Here is a 19181-nt window from a genome sequence, read left to right on the forward strand (position 1 = left end):
CTCAAGAGAGATTATTCTCAGCCACTGTATTTTTACTATAAAATAATGAGAGGAGCAGCTTTTGCTTTGTGCTAAGAATTTTATGTACCGCTCCTGAAATAGTTTTTTTTTTTTTTTTTCCCTTTTTTAAAGGCCGCACACACGGCATACAGAAAGATTCCCAGGTTAGGGGTTGAATCGGAGCTGTAGCCGCTGGTGTACAACACAGCCAGATCTGAACCACATCTGCAACCTATACCACAGTTCACGGCAACGCCAGATTCCCTAACCCACTGAGCAAGGCCAGGGATCCAACCTGCATCCTCATGAATGCTAGTCAGTTTCATTTCTGCTGAACCACAACAGGAACTCACCCTCTCCAAGTATTATAAAGATTAAAGTTTTGGCACAACATTGTAAACCAATTATACCTTAATTAAAAAATTAAAAACGGAATGGATAAGCAATGAGATCCTGCTGTATGGTACTGGTAACTATACCTAGCCACTTGTGATGGAGCATGATGGAGGATAATGTGAGAAAAAGAATGTATATATATGTGTGTGACTGGGTCACTTTACTGTATAGTAGAAAATTGACAGAACACTGTAAACCAACTATAATGGGAAAAAAATAAAAATCATTTTAAAAAAATAAAAAATAAGGAAAAAAAAAACTTTTTTTCCCAAGCAGTGGAAAAAAATGAAAAGGAGTTGGGGGTTCCCTGGTGCTCAGTAGGTTAAGGATCCAGCATTGTCACTTCTGTGGTTCTGGTTTGATCCCTGGCCCAGGAACTTCTGCAAGCCTGGACACTGGAGTTAGTCCATATAAAAACAGTATTTTAATAATTCTGTGAAACATTTTTCACATTTTTAGCATCTCTGAAATCAAGATACATCTTTCAGTGGGTGTCATGTCATAACTTAATTGGCCGAGTTTTTTCTCTCTCAAGATCTATAAACTAGTGCTATATTGATGGTATCTGAGATTTAATGAAATACACTATTTGTGCCTGTACAGACTAAGCACACTGTAAATATTAGCTAGTGTTAACCATGACTACCACCCTAAGACACCCTTCTTCTTTTTTATTTTTTGCATTTAAGAGCTGTACCTGTGGCATATGGAAGTTCCCAGGCAGGGGTCAAATCAGAGCTACAGCTGCTGGCCTACACCGCAGCCACAGCAAGGCCAGATCCGAGCTGCATCTTCAATCTGCACCCCAGCTCATGGCAATGCCAAATCTCTGACCCACTGAACAAGGCCAGGGATCAAACGTGCATCCTCATGGATACTAGTTGGATTTATTTCTGCTGTGCCACAATGGGAACTCCTAAGAGAGCCTTTTTGAAGTAGTCCATTGGCTTCTCTCTGCAACATCATTGTGAAATACAGTAGCATAGATGCTTAAATTTCCTCTATAATTTGAAATTCTCATACATTGCTGATGAGAATGTAAAGTGTTGGACTGCTTTGGAAAATAGTGTGGTCAAAATGGTAAACATAGCAGTTTTACTTCTAGGTATCTACCTAATAGAAATGAAAACATGTGTCCAGGAATTTCCCGATGGCCTAGTGGTTAAGGATCCAGCATTGTCACTGCTGTGGTTTAGGTTACTGGTGTGGCAAAGGTTTTATCCCTGGCCTGGGAACTTCTGTTTGTCATAGGCAAAGCCAAAAAAGAAAAAGAAAACATGTAGTCATACAACTTGTACACAGATGTTCATACCATCAGTGTTTATAATCACTAAGAAGTGGAAGTGCTCTATATGTCCATTAACTGAGTGAAAAAATAAAATGTATATCCATATCATGGATTTGGTTATAAAAGTGAATGAGGAGTTCCCATCGTGGCTCAGTGGTAAACGAATCCAACTAGGAACCATGAGGTTGCGGGTTCAATCCCTGGCCTTGCTCAGTGGGTTAAGGATCAGCTGTTGCCGTGAGCTGTGGTGTAGGCCAGTGGCTATAGCTCCGATTCGACCCTTAGCCTGGGAACCTCCGTATGCCACGGGAGTGGCCCTAGAAAAGGCAAAAAGACAGAAAAAAAAGAAAGAAAGAAAAATGAATGAAAGTACTGATATGTGCTGTAAGATAAATGAACTTTCAAAATATCTTGCTGAATGAAAAAGCCAGTCATAAAAAGACACACAATGTATGATTTCATTTATTATGAATATTAGAAGAGGCAAATCATAGAGAAAAAAAGTAGATTGGTGGTTGCTTAGGACTGGAGGAGTGTGGAGGGATGGAGTGTGACTGCTGATGGTTACATAGTTTCTTTTCGAGGTGATGAAATGGTTAGAAATTAGCTTTTTGTTGATGGTTGCACAATTCTGTGAATATACTAAACCCAATTAAGTTGTGTGCTTTAAATGGGAATGGATTATGGTCTCAATAAAAATGTTTATTTCCCTCTCTAGTCTATAAATATCTCCAGTGATTGCATAGTCTTGGCTTTGTTTTTGGCACTTGATGCATTATTTCATTTAATCTTTGAAATCACTATTAACCCTTCTTTCTCTTGCCTTTTTTTAGAAGAATGAGAAAGGTAGACTCAAAACATAAGAACTGAGGTCTGTCTGATGTTTTTGCTACTAGCTCATGTTGCTCTTCAGGCCAATACTGTCTTAATTACACCTATTCAATGTTGAGGTAGCTTAAAGATTCAGAAAAGTCTTCCTTCAATCAGCCCACCAAATTTGTCTCCCTCTGGCTTCAATTTTTTAGTTGTAGTTGGAATTTTTTTTTTTTTTTAATGACCACATCTATGATATAATGAAGTTCCCAGGCAAGGGATTGAATCTGAACCACAGCTGTGACCTATGCAGAAGCTGTGGCAGCCCCGAATCCTTAACCCACTGTGCCGGGCCAGGGATTAAACCCAGGCCTCCCATTAACCCAAGCCACTGCAGTCAGAATCTTAACTCACTGTACCACCATGGGAACTCCTAGTATTCTCGTATATATGGTACTCATCCTATTTATGGCATTAAGCTTTTGTGATAAATACTAATTAATTTTGTGATAAATGATAAAATATGTTCTAAATATGAGCTACATTGATTTGAATTTTTACTGGTTAGTAAATATAATGGAAAGACTGGGGAGGAGTTCCCATTGTGGCTCAGCAGGTTAAGAGGGTTAAGAACCTGACTAGTATCCATAAGGGTGCAGCTTCAACCCCTGGCCTTGTTCAATGGGTTAAAAATCTGACGTTGCTGCAAGCTGTGGCATAGGTCACAGATGCAGCTTGGATCTTGTGTTGCTGTGGCATAGGCCAGCAGCTGCAGCTCCAATTCAGCCCCTAGCCTGGGAACTTACATATGCTGTGGGTGCAGCCCTATAAAGACAAAAAGGAGTTGCTGTCGTGGCACAGCAGAAGCAAATCTGACAAGGAACCATGAGGTTGCAGGTTTGATCCCTGGCCTTGCTCAGTGTGTTAAGGATCTGGTGTTGCCGTCAGCTGTGGTGTAGGTTGCAGACGCGGCTCGGATCTGGCGTTGCTGTGGCTATGGTGTACGCCAGCAGCTATGGCTCTGATAAGACCCTAGCCTGGGAACCTCCATATGCTGCAGGTGTGGCCCTAAAAAACAAAAAACAGAGAGGAATAATTATGTAAAATTCTTGCATAATTATGTTTACAAATGTTTAATATGTAGGCTTAAGTTTAACTTTAAGCCTTAGGTGAAAGTATTGAAGTTAGCTATTATATTTTCACAGCTGTGCAGCTAAAATTACACAAGATTGAAAACTTACATTGATTTATCTTAACATGGTCCCAGAGTATTTTCTATTTATTATTCTGGAATAAACAATTGACATGAAGAGCAGAAGGTTTACTTCCAGACAGAGAAGATAGATCTTTGAATCAGCTGAATATAGCATAGGAGCAATTTGATTCAGTGCATACATGCAACCAAAGTTTCTTTTGTTCTTTTTCATTTATTTTATTATGAAAAGAACACATGCTTTAATTTAAAAAATCCAATATTACATATGTACTTAAAGGAAATAGAGGCTCTTCTCATATACTTTATTGCCATTGCTCAGAAGGTGGTCATTTTTGTCAGATTGTTCTATCCTTAAACATCTCTTAGGTATGTGCAAACAACAAATATACAAATATATATAATTAAAGAATATATATTCATATACACATCCCTTAACTTTTCCACAGATATTATCATACGTATTGTTTAGCACTGTCTGTCCTTTTTTGGCGGGGGGGGGGGGCCCACAGGTGCTGCATATATGGAATTTCCCAGGCTAGGGGTTGAATTGGAGTTAAAGCTGCCAGCCTATGCCTAAGCCACAGCAATGGCAGATCTGAACCATGTCTGTGACCTACACCACAGTTATTGGCATTGCTGGATCCTTAACCCACTGAGCGAGGCCAGGGAGCAAACCCGTATCCTCACAGATACTAGTCAGGTTCCTTTCCATTGAGCTACAGTGGGAACTCCTGCTTCTGTCATCTTTGTTTAACATAATGTGAATATCTCTCCATAATGTGCTATTTTTAAACAATTTTTTATTACAGTTGATTTATAGTATTGTGTCAATTTCTGGTATACAGCAAAGTGACCCAGTCGTACATATATACACTCTTTTTCTTATATTATCTTCCATCATATTTAGTCAGAAGTAATTGGATATAATTCCCTGAGCTATACAGTAGCAAGATTTTTTAAAAAATAAGCTGTACTATATATTCTATTAATGAAAATCTCATTAAATTAGGAAAACTCTAGCTCAGTGATTTGTCTAGCTGATGTATTGGAGATTAGTTTGTGAATTTTCCTCTTTTTACTTGGTATAAATATATTTTCATATGCGAAATTGAGGATAAATGTCAGTGCTCATAACCTTTAATGAGTCATCTCCTCTACACATGTGTATTTAAAATAAAATAGCATTTTCTTTTGTACAGTAAGCTAGTTAAAGCTGGTTTAATATTTTAACTTCCTTGAGTTCCACGCTTGAAACTGGAAATCCTGATGGAAATATGAGCTCATATCTGCCATGGAGTAGAAGCTGAAATGTTGGTTGAACTAAAGATCGCATGAATGTAGGATACATCCTGAAGGCAGAGATAGGATTACTGATGATGGTGTACCAATATAGATAACTAAGAACAATCCACTTCCTTTACTTCAGTCTGGTAACCCTACGTACATAGTGTTGAGATTTTTTGTCTCTAAATTCTTTGAGTGCTACTCAAAGCTAATGAGTGTTGTCAGGTTACCTAGATGGTGCTAGTATTATTTCATTTGTGAAAATAAGGAAACTTGAATGGTTATTTATGCAAGTATTTTAGTACTGTAAACCATCCCATATCTCCTTTGTAATCAGGGTCAAATATGACTCAAGTGGATCATAATGAATGTCTTTGTATTGTTACTTAATTTCATACTTCCTTCCTTCCAAGTTCTTTGATTCTACATTTTTGTTGCTATAGGTCAAGGATGGTAGCACTCTGAGAGAAAGTAACAGATACAGTGGATATAAATTGAGTATGGAATGATGGGATACATTTGGGTACCAAGATTAAGGGTTGAGAAAGACCTGAAAAATCGAAGAAAGGAGCTAGTTGATGGTAAAGAATAACAAAGAAGAGAGAAATAGGAGATAGAGAATGGAAGAGCACCCAAAGAACTGTTTATAAGACAGTTACTTAGATCTGTGCTGGGAATAATGGAGTATCCCATTAAAAGTTATTTTTATTGGATTATCTGCAAATTCATCACTTTTTATTCCTAACTGTAGTTTGTAGTACAAATTAAGAAAATAATAATAAAGTCATGGAATGCTGTGATATCCTTGAGTTATTGAAATTATGGCATACAGTTATTTTGTATCTTTATAAAGCTTTGAAGTCGATGCATGGTAAAAAGTAAGATGTCACTATATCTGTTATAACGAAAAGTTTGTTGTACATAAGCCCTATATGCCTTTATTTTTTGCACTATATTTGAGAAGAATACTGTTTAGCCTTATAATACCAGGTTTGTCGTAGTGTTAATTGTATATTCATTCAATTTGAGGCATTTGAAATACTTGGAATGCTCTAGTAAGCAAGAGAGACACCATGTCTTTTAGGAAAGACAAAGAATAAGGAAGAGATAATAGAATTGTGATCAGTACCATGACAAAGTACAGGGTACTATGGGAATAGGCCAGGAAGAAATGATCATAGAAGCTGAAACTTGAAGAATAGGTAGGAGTTATCTAGGATAAGAGGTATTGAAAGAAGAAACATATGAAGTCTCCGAGGCAAAGAAAAAATATTTTATTTTATTTTATTTTTTTGTCTTTTTTTGCTATTTCTTTGGGCCGCTCCCGCGGCATATGGAGGTTCCCAGGCTAGGGGTCGAATCGGAGCTGTAGCCGCCGGCCTACACCACAGCCACATCAACTCGGGATCCGAGCCGCGTCTGCGACCTACACCATAGCTCATGGCAACGCCGGATCGTTAACCCACTGAGTAAGGGCAGGGACCAAACCCGTAACCTCATGGTTCCTAGTCGGATTCGTTAACCACTGCTCCACGACGGGAACTCCCTTTTTTTTTTTTAATTTTTAAAAATGATTTGCTCTAAGTTCCTGTGTGACTTGGTGGGTTAAAGATCCAGTGTTGCCATAGCTGTGGTACAGGTTGCAACTGCGACTCAAGATATATATATATATATATATATATATATATATATATATATATATATATGACTTGTTGAGCATTTGCATGGAATGCACAGAATGTGGGGCGGAAGTGAAATTTGAGAGGTAGCCTAGGGCTAATTTGAGAATGGGTTACATTAAAGGCAATGAGAAGTCAATAAAGGGCCTTAAGGAGAGTAGTGACCTGAATCAGGATTGTTCTAAAGGGCCATCTTTGGTTTTAGTGTGGGGAATGGATGGAAGGGAGCAAACTGACAGTGTAAAATCAATCAGCTGTTTAGTAAGCCAGGTAAAGAATGATAATCTCCTTTAAAGATAGGGTATTCTGTAGATGGAAAGAAGTAGATATTACTGAAAGCAGTAAAGTTATTCTAAGAATTGATCGGGTACAAAGTCTCCATTAGTTTTAGGTGTTTTGAAGCCATTGGTGACTTAAAAGTACTTTTTCAGCTGGCATTTAAGTTAGTGAGTATGTGAGGAATTAGAGGCAGGTAGTATAGACAAATCATAAGGAGAGAAGTAGAAGCAAATCTTTTTTTATCTTCTTTCCATAAATAGCTTAGACTTGAAGCATATAAGGTACTTGAAACATAGCTTGGCTCATAGTAATTAATCTATTAAGTGTTAAAGAATTTTAGGAGTTCCCATCCTGGCTCAGTGGTTAACGAACCTGACTAATAACCATAAGGTTGCGAGTTCGATCCTTGGACTCACTCAGTGGGTTAAGGATCTGGTGGGGGTTGCTGTGAGCTGTTGTGTAGGTCATAGACGCAGCTCGGATCCCATGTGGCTGTGGCTGTGGTGAAGGTTGGCAGCTGTAGCTCTGATTCGACCCCTAGCCTGAGAACCTCCATATGCCACGGGTGCGACACTAAAAAGACAAAAAGACCAAAAAAAAAAAAAATCGTTAAAGAATTTTGACTTAGAGGACTATCATGTGTTGTCAGATGTCATCATCATCCTCTTTCTCCTCCAAAAACTCATAAATAAAAGCTTATGAATCTAGATTTCATTTCAAAGTGATCCGATAGAGTTAGCATTTCCACTTTGTTGATTTCTTATTCATGGAAAGACAAATAAGTAATTAGACCCTCAGAATCTGAAATCAGATTGTATGAGTTTGTAATTTGTTCTCTTGCTAACTACTTATTTGATGTTGGGTAAATTTCTTAAACTCTGAGCCTCATTGCCTGCAGATAATAGTAGGCCTTTAAATATTTGTTGACTTTTTTTTTTTTAAGAATTTAAGACAAAAATGCTGCAGGAAAATCAGGACCAATCTTATAGTCACTTACTGCACGTACTGATTTTGCTTGTTTTCTTACCCTTTTTCACACTAAGTAAATTGCCATTTACTATCTATGTTTTAACTTTTTCATACTACTTTATCTACGTAAATAGTTTTAGTCCATGTTAAATTTATCATAGCATCTGACATTATGCTAGGTAACTTGTAAACATCTAGTAATTATTGGGTTTCTCTAAAGACAGAGCATTTATTATTAAAAGGTTTAAAAAGAGTGTATGTCATTGACAGCATTCAGTTTAGTGAATGCTTTGTCTTCTACTCAATGATGTAAGTATGTATGGCTTTTTTTTTTTTTTTTTAACCCAAGGTTTACATTTTCTGGTAGTTCTGCATAAACTATATATCTTTATTTCTGTTACTTAAAAACTTAAGTGTGCTTTATATTCTAGGTCCGGTTTATCACAAAAATATGGCATCCTAATATTAGTTCCGTCACAGGGGCTATTTGTTTGGATATCCTGAAAGATCAATGGTAAGAGATTTTGAATTAACTTTCTCTCTTCTGTCATATGAATTCCAAGACTGTTTAGAGTGTTAAATGTACTTGTCTCAAAATGTAAGCATATATCATACTTTGTCATATTTGGGCAATACTTTTTAAATAGTGAAGTCTCTTGAGTACATAAGAGAAAATACAGTTGAAATTGGAGTCTTTTTGTTGTTGTTGTTTGTTTGTTTGTTTTCTTTTTAGGGCCGCACCTGCAGCATATAGAAAGAAGTTCCCAGGATAGGGGTCGAGTAGGAGCTATAGCTGCTGACCTATGCCACAGCCATAGCGACGCTAGATCCAAGCTTCATCTGTAACCTACACCGCAGCTCACAGTAATGCCGGATCCTTTAACCCACTGAGCAGGGCCAGGGATTGAACCTGCATCCTGAAGGATACTAGTTGGGTTCGTTACTGCTGAGCCACAACTAGAACTTCTAGTATTTTTTTTTAATGGCTGCACCTGGGGCACATGGAATTCCTGGGCCAGGGATTGAATTCAAGCCATAGCTGCAACCTATGCCACAGCTGTAGCGACACCAGATCCTTTAATCCACTGTGCTGGGCTGGGAATTGAACCCATACCTCTGCAGTGAACCAAGCTGCTACAGTTGGATTCTTAACCCACTGCTCCACAGTGGGAACTCCAAAATTGGAATCTATATTTAAATAGTTAACTCTTAGGTAACGCCAGATACTAGCTTTACATCTCAAGAAGTCTTGGATTTCATTTGTTTCGGTAGATTTGATTTTTTGCTACCTCAGGAAGATATTTGTTAAAGACTAAAGTTGAGGTTTTTTTGTTTGTTTTGTTTTGTTTTGTCTTTTGTCTTTTTGCCAGTTCTGGGCTGCTCCTGCAGCATATGGAGGTTCCCAGGCTAGGGGTCCAGTCGGAGCTGTAGCCGCCGGCCTACACCAGGAGCCACAGCAATGCCAGATCTGAGCCGTGTCTGCGACCTACACCACAGCTCATGGCAACGCTGAATCCTTAACCCACTGAGTGAGGCCAGGGATTGAACCCGAAACCTCATGATTTCTAGTCGGACTCGTTAGCCACTGAGCCACAAAGGGAACTCCAAGACTAAAGTATTGAGGTAATCAGCTCTGACTTGGGTAGAATGTAGGTGGTGAAAATGTTAGAATTTGTGGTAATTGAGAAGTTTCCTGGCAGCTCAGTGAATTTAGGATTCAGTGCTGTCACTGCTGTGGTGAGGGTCACTGCTGTGGTAAGAGTTCAATTCCTGGTCCTAGAACTTCCACATGTTGCAGGTGCAGCCAAAAAAAAGTTGTGTTAATTCAATACAGTTAAGGTTCTAAGGAGTACTTTTGGAGTTCCCTTGAGGTGGGGTGGATTAAGGATCCAGTGTTTTCACTCCTAACAGCTCAGGTTGCAACTGTGGTGTGGGTTCAGTCCCTGGTCTGGGAACCTCCACGTGCCATGGGCATGGCAGGGGAAAAAGAAGTACTTTTGTAGGTGATATCTTTGTTTGCACAGTGCTTTATAATGCTTTCACATATTTTGTCTGATTTTATCTTAGCATAATTTTTTTTAAGAGTTTATAATTCTGTTACCATTAGGTTAAAATAGGGGCTCTGCCACTTAGTCACTTGTATGGTCTTGAGTAAATTACCTGGTCTTTGTGCCTTAGTTTCCTCATCTGAAAAAATGAATAGCTATTTCATAGAGCTGTTGAGAAGATTAAATGAGTTGTTTTATGTATCTCTCTTAGACTAGAGTCTGACGTATTCTCACAATATTGATTGAAAAACTAAGATAAGAGATACAAAAAGACATTGGATTGGGAGTTCCCCATTGTGGTTCAGTGGTAACAAACCTGACTAGTATCCATGAGGATGTAGGTTCGATCCCTGGCCTTGCTCTGGTGTTGCCATGAGCCATGGTGTAGATCACAGATGAAGCTTGGATTCCACGTTGCTCTTGCTGCGGTGTAGGCCAGCAGCTGTAGCTCTGATTCAGTGCCTAGCCTGGGAACTTCGACATGCAGCAGGCGCGCCCCTAAAAAGCAAAAAAGAAAAACATTGGAGTGGAAGAAAACGTAATGAGTTTGATTTGTTAAGGAAAGAATGGAACCTGAACAAAGTGAAACAGGAATGACAACCTTTAGTGTATTTGGTCATTTGGTTTATTTAGTAACTGAATAAACAGATAGGAATTGCTGATTTGGCTTGATTTTGTTTTTCCATTCTAATAGCACATCTGAGTAAAGCCTCTCCCTCAGTAGATCATCTCTTGGGATCTAGTTTCTTTTCTTTTCTTTTGCTTTTTAGGGACACACCTGTGGCATATGGAGGTTCCCAGGCTAGGGATCAAATCAGAACTGCTGCTGCCGGCCTATGCCAAAGCCACAGCAACGTGGGAATTGAGCCTTGTCTGCGACCTACACCACACACAGCTCACCGCAATGCCAAATCCTTAACCCACTGAGCAAGGCCAGGGATCAAACCCACATCCTCATGGATCCTAGTTGGGTTTGTTAACCACTTAGCCAAGGGGAACTCCAGGATCTAGTTTCTTGATCTGTATTTCATACAGTGAACATTGTGGAATAGTCCTTAACTTCATCTTCTGTCAGTCTTTTTGATTTGTGACTTTTTGCAATTTATTGAATTTATGTGCCTCAGTATTTTTATCTGTAAAGTCATCTCAGAGACCCCTTGTAGGTCCTACCTTCAGTTATACTAATGAATATTTGCAGTATCAAAGACATTTGGCTTTTTTTTTTTTTCCACTTGGTTTCCAGTACAACTGTTCTGTTCTCCCTTTCCTTTTGCCACTCCCAGACTTCTCAACTAGTTCCTCCCTCACCTCCTAGAACTTTGCCCAGGGTTAAGTCTTGACCTCTGCTTCTCTCCATCTATTGCCCACTTCCTTGGAGAGCTCATCTGACTTCATAACTTCACCATCTATATATTGGCAACTCACAAATTTGTCCTTAACTTCATATTTATGTCCTGCTGCCTGTTTAACATCTATACTTGGATATGTAATGGACATCTCAAACTTAAACATGTTGTGAACTGAATTATTTCCCCAACCCCAAACCTAGTTCTTCCCCATCTAAGTTTTGGCAGCTACTTCTTTGGAATTGTTCAGGCCAAAACCTCATCATGATCCTTGTTTCTTCTTGCTCTGGTATCCTTATATCCCATCTGCAAATCCTGTTGTTGAAACCTCCAAAACCTTATTTATCATCAGCTCACTACTACTGCCTTGTCCTAAGTAGCATTACCTCTTGCCTGGATGGCTACAGCAGCCTGTCCCTCTGCTTCTGACTTGTCTCAGGCTATTCTCAGCAGCCAGAATGAAACTCTGCCCCTTTGAAAATGAAACTCCAGGCTAAAATTTTCCACTGTCTTCCCTTTTTGCTCAGAGTTATGCTAGCAGTACTACTACCATTTCTGATTATCTTCCTATAAATAGTTGAAAGAGTATGGTATGTGTAGGGAGAACTTAATAAATTTTATATCAGAATACTTTTAATCAGCTATTCCCATTTCCTAAGGCAGGTGAACTTGTACCACAAGAGAACTCCAGACATAAGCTGTTAAATATTAAAGGTAGACCACCATCCACAGGTATTAAAAAAAGACCGAGATTGGAGTTCTCCCTTGGCACAGTGGATTAAGGATCTGGTATTGTGACTGCAGCAGATTGGACCTCTATGGTGGTGCTCATTCGATCCCTGGCCCAGGAACTTCAACATGCACTCAGGGGGAAGAAAAAAAAAAACCTTATCATAGTATAGTTTATATCTTAACTTCATAACATACCCAGTGTTTAAACCATTTTCTGATGTTTGTCTATTGACACTTATGACTAAAGGTGTCCACCTGGGGAGAAAATTTCATCACCTAAAATTTGCTCTCATTGATGCTGATCTTCCAAAACACAGGAACAGGCACTAGGAGAATATCTAGATGGTTGGTAGGCTCTGCTCAGCATCATTAGTCACCAGGGAAATACAAATTAAATTCACAGTTAGATACCACCGTACTGTTGGAATGTTTCTTATTCATTGCTGGTAAGAATGTGGTTCAGCCGCTCAACGAGCAGTACCTAAAAAAGCTAAGCATATAGGCCTAGCACTTCTACTCCTTGGTATACATCTAAGAGAAATGAGTGCATGTGTCTACCAAAACTCTTGTACAAGAATATTCATAGCAGATTTATTCAAACTGCGAATAACCCAGAGAATGGATATATAATGGTATAATCATATACTGGAACACTACATAGCAGGTAAAACAAAAGCATCTTAATACAGACAGCATGGGTGATTCTCATAGACATGTTGAGTGACGAAATCCAGACACAAAGGAGTATGTATTATATGAGTTCATTTTATGAAATCCAAGATGAATCAAAACTAGCTTATTTTGTTTTGTTTTTGTCTTTTTAGGGCCACACACTGTGGCATATGGAGGTTCCCAGGCTAGGGCTCAAATCAGAGCTGTAGCTGCTGGCCTATACCACAGCCGGCAACTGGGGGTCCGAGACCCATCTATGACCTACACCACAACTCACGGCAACGCCAGATCCTTAACCCACTGATCAAGGCCAGGGATGGAACCCACAACCTCTTGGTTCCTAGTCTGATTCGTTTCTGCTGGGCCACGACAGGAACTCCCCCCCCCCCCCAAAAAACCCTAGTTTTTGGTGATAGAAACTAGGACCAAAAAAAAGAAAAACTAGGACAGTGGTGGGGGTAGGCAAGGGTTGTAAATAAGTGGGGTTTTTTGAATGCTGGAAATAACTCTCTATTTTGATCTAAGTAGTGGTTACCATGGATGCACACATAAATTAAAAATTCAACTATCTGTATAGCATTTTACTCTGCTTATTATACCTTGGTCAAGGAATTATAATAAAAAGCTGCCATTCTCTTTAAGTAGCATTCAGTGTTTTGAGTAAATACTGAATTATTTATTGATGGTCTTCTGGAATATCCTTAACAAAAGTTACTCAACAATACAAGCAATGCATATGCTTATTCAACATATTAAAGGCCCCACCTAGTCCAAGTGGATTAATATTTAATTAGCCATGTTAACTGTGCTTAGTGATTTTGAGATCTTGCAGAATTAATTTACTGAAGATAGATTTATGAGATACTCATATTATCCACTGATTACTTAAAACGAGCTAACATTTTGAAATTTCATACTCTTGTTTGGACTTGTTTTTAATAATTTATGTGAATTTTACACATTTAACGCTAAACATCTCAATGTAGTATGAATGTAATCATTACTTTGTGAAAAGAAAATTAGATGAAAGAGTTGTTATCGTGGCTCAGCAGTAACGAACCCGACTAGTATCCATGAGGATATGGCTTTAGTCCCTGGCCCTTATCAGTGTTTTAAAGGACCTGACTTTGCTGTGAGTTGTGGTGTAGGTAACAGACACTGCTCAGATGTGACATTGCTATGGCTATGGTCAGCAGCTGCAGCTCCTATTCGACCCTTAGCCTGGGAACGTCTGGACATATGTTGGGCCCTTAAAAAAAGCTAAATAAATAAATAATATTTAATTGTAAAATACATGACATGAAATTTACCATCTTAACTATTTTTTTTTCTTTCTTTTTTTTTTCATCTTTTTGCCATTTCTTGGGCTGTTCCTGTGGCATATGGAGGTTCCCAGACCAGGGGTCTCATCAGAGCTGTAGCTGCCAGCCTACACCAGAGCCACAGCAACATGGGATCTGAGCCGCGTCTGCGACCTACACCACAGCTCACGGCAATGCCAGATCCTTAACCCGCTGAGCAAGGGCAGGGACCGAACCCGCAACCTCATGGTTCCTAGTCGGATTCGTTAACCACTGCGCCATGACGGGAACTCTTATTTCTTTACTTAAAACATTTTTTTGAGGTACAGTTCGTTTACAACATTGTGTTAATTTCGGCTGTATAACAAAGTGACTCATTTACACATACATATTCTTTTTCATATTCTTTTTTTTTTTTTTAATGGCCGCACCCAGGCTGGTGATTGAGTCCAATCCACAGATGCCACCTATGCTGTAGCTACACCAAATCCTTTAACCCACTGCCCCAGGCCTGGGATCAAACACACACCTCCACAACAACTCACATTGCTGCAGTTGATTCTTAACCCACTGCACCACAGCAGGAACGCCCATATTCTTTTTCATTATGATTTATCACAGACTATTGAATATAGTTCTCTGTGCTTGTTATACATCATATATATAATAGTTTGCCTCTGCTTATTCTAGACTCCTAATCCTTCCTCTCCTTACACCCCCCTAACTCTGAACACGTCTGTTTCTATACTCTCGTCTGTTTTTATTTTGTAGATATGTTGATTTGTATCATATTTTATGAGACTCATGCACTACCTACTGTGCTAACAAGGCACCTTGATTTGTATCATAGTTTAGATTTCACGTATAAGTGACATCAAGTGGTATTTGTCTTTCTGACTTACTTTGCTTAGTATGATAATCTCTGGGTCCATCCATTTTGCTGCAAATGGCATTATTTCTTTCTTTTTAATGTCTAAGTAATATTCCGTATATATCACATCTTTATCCATTCATCTATCCATGGACATTCAGGTTGTATCCATGTCTTGGCTGTTATAAATAGTGCTGCTCTGAAATAGGGGTACATGTGTCTTTTTTTTTTTTTTCTTCTTAGCGTCACAGCTTCAACATATGGAAGTTCCCAGGCTAGGGGTCAAATTTGATCTGCAGCTGCTAGTCTGTACCTCAGCCACAGCAACACCAGATCCAAGCGACTGTGTCTGCTACCTATACCACAGCTCACGGCAGTGCTGCATCCTTAACCTACTCAGCAAGGCCGGGGATCAAACCTGCATCTTTATGGATGCTAGTCAGATTCCTAACCCGCTGAGCCACAATGGGAACTATATATGAGTTATAGTTTTGTCTGGGTATATGCCCAGGCGTGGGATTGCCACATCATATGGTAATTCTATTTTTAGTTTTTTAAGGAACTTCCATACTGTTTTCCATGGTGACTGTACTAATTTATATTTCTACCAACAGTGTAGGAGGGTTCCCTTTTCTCCATACCCTCTCTAACATTTGTTATTTTGTAGAATCTCTTTTTTTCCCTCTCTCTCTCTTTTAGGGTCACACCTGCAGCATATGGAGGTTCCCAGGCTAGGGGCCTATGCCACAGCAATGCAGGATCCAAGCCACCTCTTCGATGTACACCACAGCTCACGACAACACTGGATTCTTAACCCACTGAACAGGGCCATGGATTGAACCCACATCCTCATGGGTACTTGTTTGGTTTGTTTCTGCTGAGCCACAGCAGAACTCCCTTATTTTGTAGACTTATTAATGATGGCCATTCTGTCCACTGTGAGGTGGTATCTCATTGTAGTTTTGATTAACATTTTTCCAATAATTAGCAATGATGAACATTTTTTCATGTTTCTTTTGGGCATTTGTATGTCGTCTTTGGAGAAACATCTGTTCACTTCTGCCCATTTTCTGATTAGGTTTTTGGTTTTTTTTTTTTTTTGGTTTTTGTATTTTTTTGTTGGTTTGGTTGGGGTTTTTGTTAGGTTTGGTTTGGTTGGGGTTTTTGTTTTGCCTTTTTAGGGCCACACCCCCATGCATTTGTGCATGTGGAAGTTCCCAGGCTTAGTTGTCAAATTGGAGCTGTAGCTGCGGGCCCATGCCCTAGCCACAGCAACACTGGATCCTAGTCGTGTCTGCAATCTGCACCACAGCTCATGGCAACACCAGATCTTTAACCCACTGAGCAAGACCAGGGATCAAACCTGAATCCTCATGGATACTAGTCAGGTTTGTTTCCACTGAGCCACGGTGGGAACTCTTGTGTTTTTTGTTTTTTTTTTTTTTGTTATTGAATTATATGAGCTGTTTGTATATTTTGAAGATTAAGCCCTTGTCACTTGCATCATTTGCAACTATTTTCTGCCATTCTATCGGTGGTCATTTCATTTTGTTTTTGGTTTTCTTTGCTGTGCAAAAATTTTTTAAAGTAGGTCCCATTTATTTATTTTTGCTTTTCTTTCTTTTTTTGTTTTTGTTTTTGTCTTTTGTCTTTTTAGGGCTGCACCCCCGGCATATGGAGGTTTCCAGGCTAGAGGTCTAATTGGAGCTACAGCTGCCAGCCTACACTAGAGCCACAGCAACGCCAGATCCTTAACCCACTGAGCAAGGGCAGGGATCAAACCCGCAACCTCATGGTTTCTAGTCGGATTTGTTTCTGCTGTGCTACAACGGGAACTCCTGTTTTTATTTCTATTGCCGTGGGAGACTGATCTAAGAAGACATTGGTACGCTTTATGTCAGAAAATGTTTTGCCTCTGTTCTCTTCTAGAAGTTTAATGGTGTCATGTCTTATGTTTAAGTCTTTAAAAGCCATTTGGAGTTTATTTTTGTGTATGGTATGAGAGTATGTTCTAACTTCATTGGTTTATATGCAGTTGTCCAACTTTCTCAGCATCACTTGCTGAAGAGACTATCTTTTACCCATTTTATATTCTTGCCTCCTTTGTTGAAGATTAAATTGCTTATGGGTGTGTGGGGTTATTTTTGGACTCTATTCTGTTCCATTGATCCGTTTGCCTGTTTTTATGCCAGTCTGATGATGTTTTGATTACTGTAGCTTTGTAGTATTGTCTAAAGTCAAAGAGGGTTATGCCTCCTGCTCTGTTCTTTTTCCTCAGGAATGCTTATAGCAATTCTGGGTCTTTCATGGTTCATGTAAAGTTTTGGATTTTTCTAGTTCTGTAAAAAAACATCATGGGTAATTTGATAGTGACTGTATTAAATCTGCCAATTGCTTTGGGTAGTATGGCCATATCATCTTCATGTAATGACAGTTTTACATCTTCCTTACCAATTTGAATCCCTTCTATTTCTTTTCCTTGTCTGCTGTGGCTAGGACTTCCAGTACTGTGTTGAAGAGACTTGGTGAGAGTGAGCATCTTTGTTTCAGATTAACTGTTGTTGTTTTTAATGACGTATACCATTATAACATTAACTGTCTTAATGTGTACCATTTAGTAATATTAAGTATATTCACATTGTTGTGCAACCAATCTCCAGGACTTTTTTAAAAACATAAGATGATGTTTTTAGAGCAGGTTTAGGTTCACAGCAAAACTTGAGAGGAAGGTACAGAGATTTCCCATGTACTCCCTGCCCCTACACATGCATAGTCTACACTACCCCATTCTGAACATCCCCCAGAGTGGTATGTTTGTTACAGTTGGTCAGTCTGCATTGGCACATCCCAATTACCCATAAAGCCCCTAGTTTATATTATGGTTCATTCTAGATAGTATACATTCTCTGTGTTTGAAGATAGGCGTAATGACATGTATGTAAAGAGTATTTTCACTGCCCTAAAAATCCTCTGTGTTCTGCTTCTTCATTCCCACACCTTACCTTCCTCCCTGCCCCCAAACCTGTTTTATCTTGCGAAACTGAAACACTTGTATCCATTAAATAACTTCTCATTCTCTTCTGCTTTTTCTGTCTCCGAATTTGATTACTCCAGATACCTCATGAATCATAATATTTATCTTTTTCGTCCTGGATTCACTTAGTATAATGCTCTCAGGATTCATCCATTTATCAGATTTCTCTTCCTTTTTAACTCTGGATAATATTCCAGGTTAGGGGTCTAATCGGAGCTGTAGCTGCCAGCCTATGCCAGAGCCACAGCAACGCCAGATCCGGGCTGCATCTTTAACTTATACCACAGCTAACGGCAACGCTAGATCTTTAACCCACTGAGCGAGGCCAGGGATCGAACCCACAACCTCATCGTTCCTAGTCGGATTCGTTTCCTCTGCGCCATGACGGGAACGCCCCCATTTTAAAATGTTGTTATATAAGGTATAAGGCAAGACAAGGGTCCAACTTCACTTTTCTGATAACTCATTAAGTTTTTAAAGAAAAATATTTACTTGGAGTACCCACTGTGATGTAGAGGGTTAATGATCCAGCTTGTGTCTGTTGCATTGCTGGTTCAATCCCTTGCTCAGCACAGCAAGTTAAGGGGCATTTCTGCAGCTGTGGCTTTTCATTCCATGTGTTTTGGGTACAGCCAAAAAAGGGAAAACAAAAGTAAAAAAAAAGAGAGGTGTTTACTGCCTTGCCTTATTGAGATGTAAATATATAAAGCTACACATGTGATGTTATTAAGGTTTTGCTGAGATTTGTAAGATTTGATGCCTTTTATTTTGCATGCTTTCATGTTTTTATTGCTAATTATTGTGAGTTTAATCATTGTTTTAGTATGAAATACACCGTTTGAAGATTTTTCTTCAATATTTAGATAATTTCCTTTAATAAAATCATTGCATTAGTGAAAAATTATGTAACTTAAAGTTTTGTTTAAAGTGTTGTTATAGATTTCTAAATTAAGTCCATTGGGATATTAGACTATCCAGCTTAACTTTGTATATTCTATTTCTTTGATATTTTGTATTTTTGTCCTTTTTTGACTGGTGTAAGCTCAGACTGTTATCTGGGCTTCTCTTAATGTGCATATGCCTTTAAACATTCTCTTTAAAATTACCCACATATAAAATGCAATTAGAGTCGTGTACTTCTGACTAAGAAAGATTTCACTTTGTTATATTGTTATATTGGTAATGGCAGGATAAGAATAAACAAGGACTAAATTTGAAATTTTATGCTTTGACTACTATCTTAAGGGAATAGT

At 38.9% G+C, this 19181-nt stretch overlaps 1 protein-coding gene across 1 annotated transcript in view; it reads left to right on the forward strand.

Moving 5' to 3' along the window:
- Window positions 1-19181, forward strand: part of UBE2K (ubiquitin conjugating enzyme E2 K) — a 71493-nt gene that overhangs the window by 40469 nt on the left and 11843 nt on the right. The window contains exon 4 of the mRNA XM_047798356.1: window positions 8356-8438. Within this exon, the coding sequence (XP_047654312.1) occupies window positions 8356-8438 (83 nt within the window). The remainder of the gene's footprint in view (window positions 1-8355; window positions 8439-19181) is intronic.

Source organism: Phacochoerus africanus, chromosome 10, assembly GCF_016906955.1.
Source record: "Phacochoerus africanus isolate WHEZ1 chromosome 10, ROS_Pafr_v1, whole genome shotgun sequence".
Lineage (NCBI taxonomy): Eukaryota > Metazoa > Chordata > Mammalia > Artiodactyla > Suidae > Phacochoerus > Phacochoerus africanus.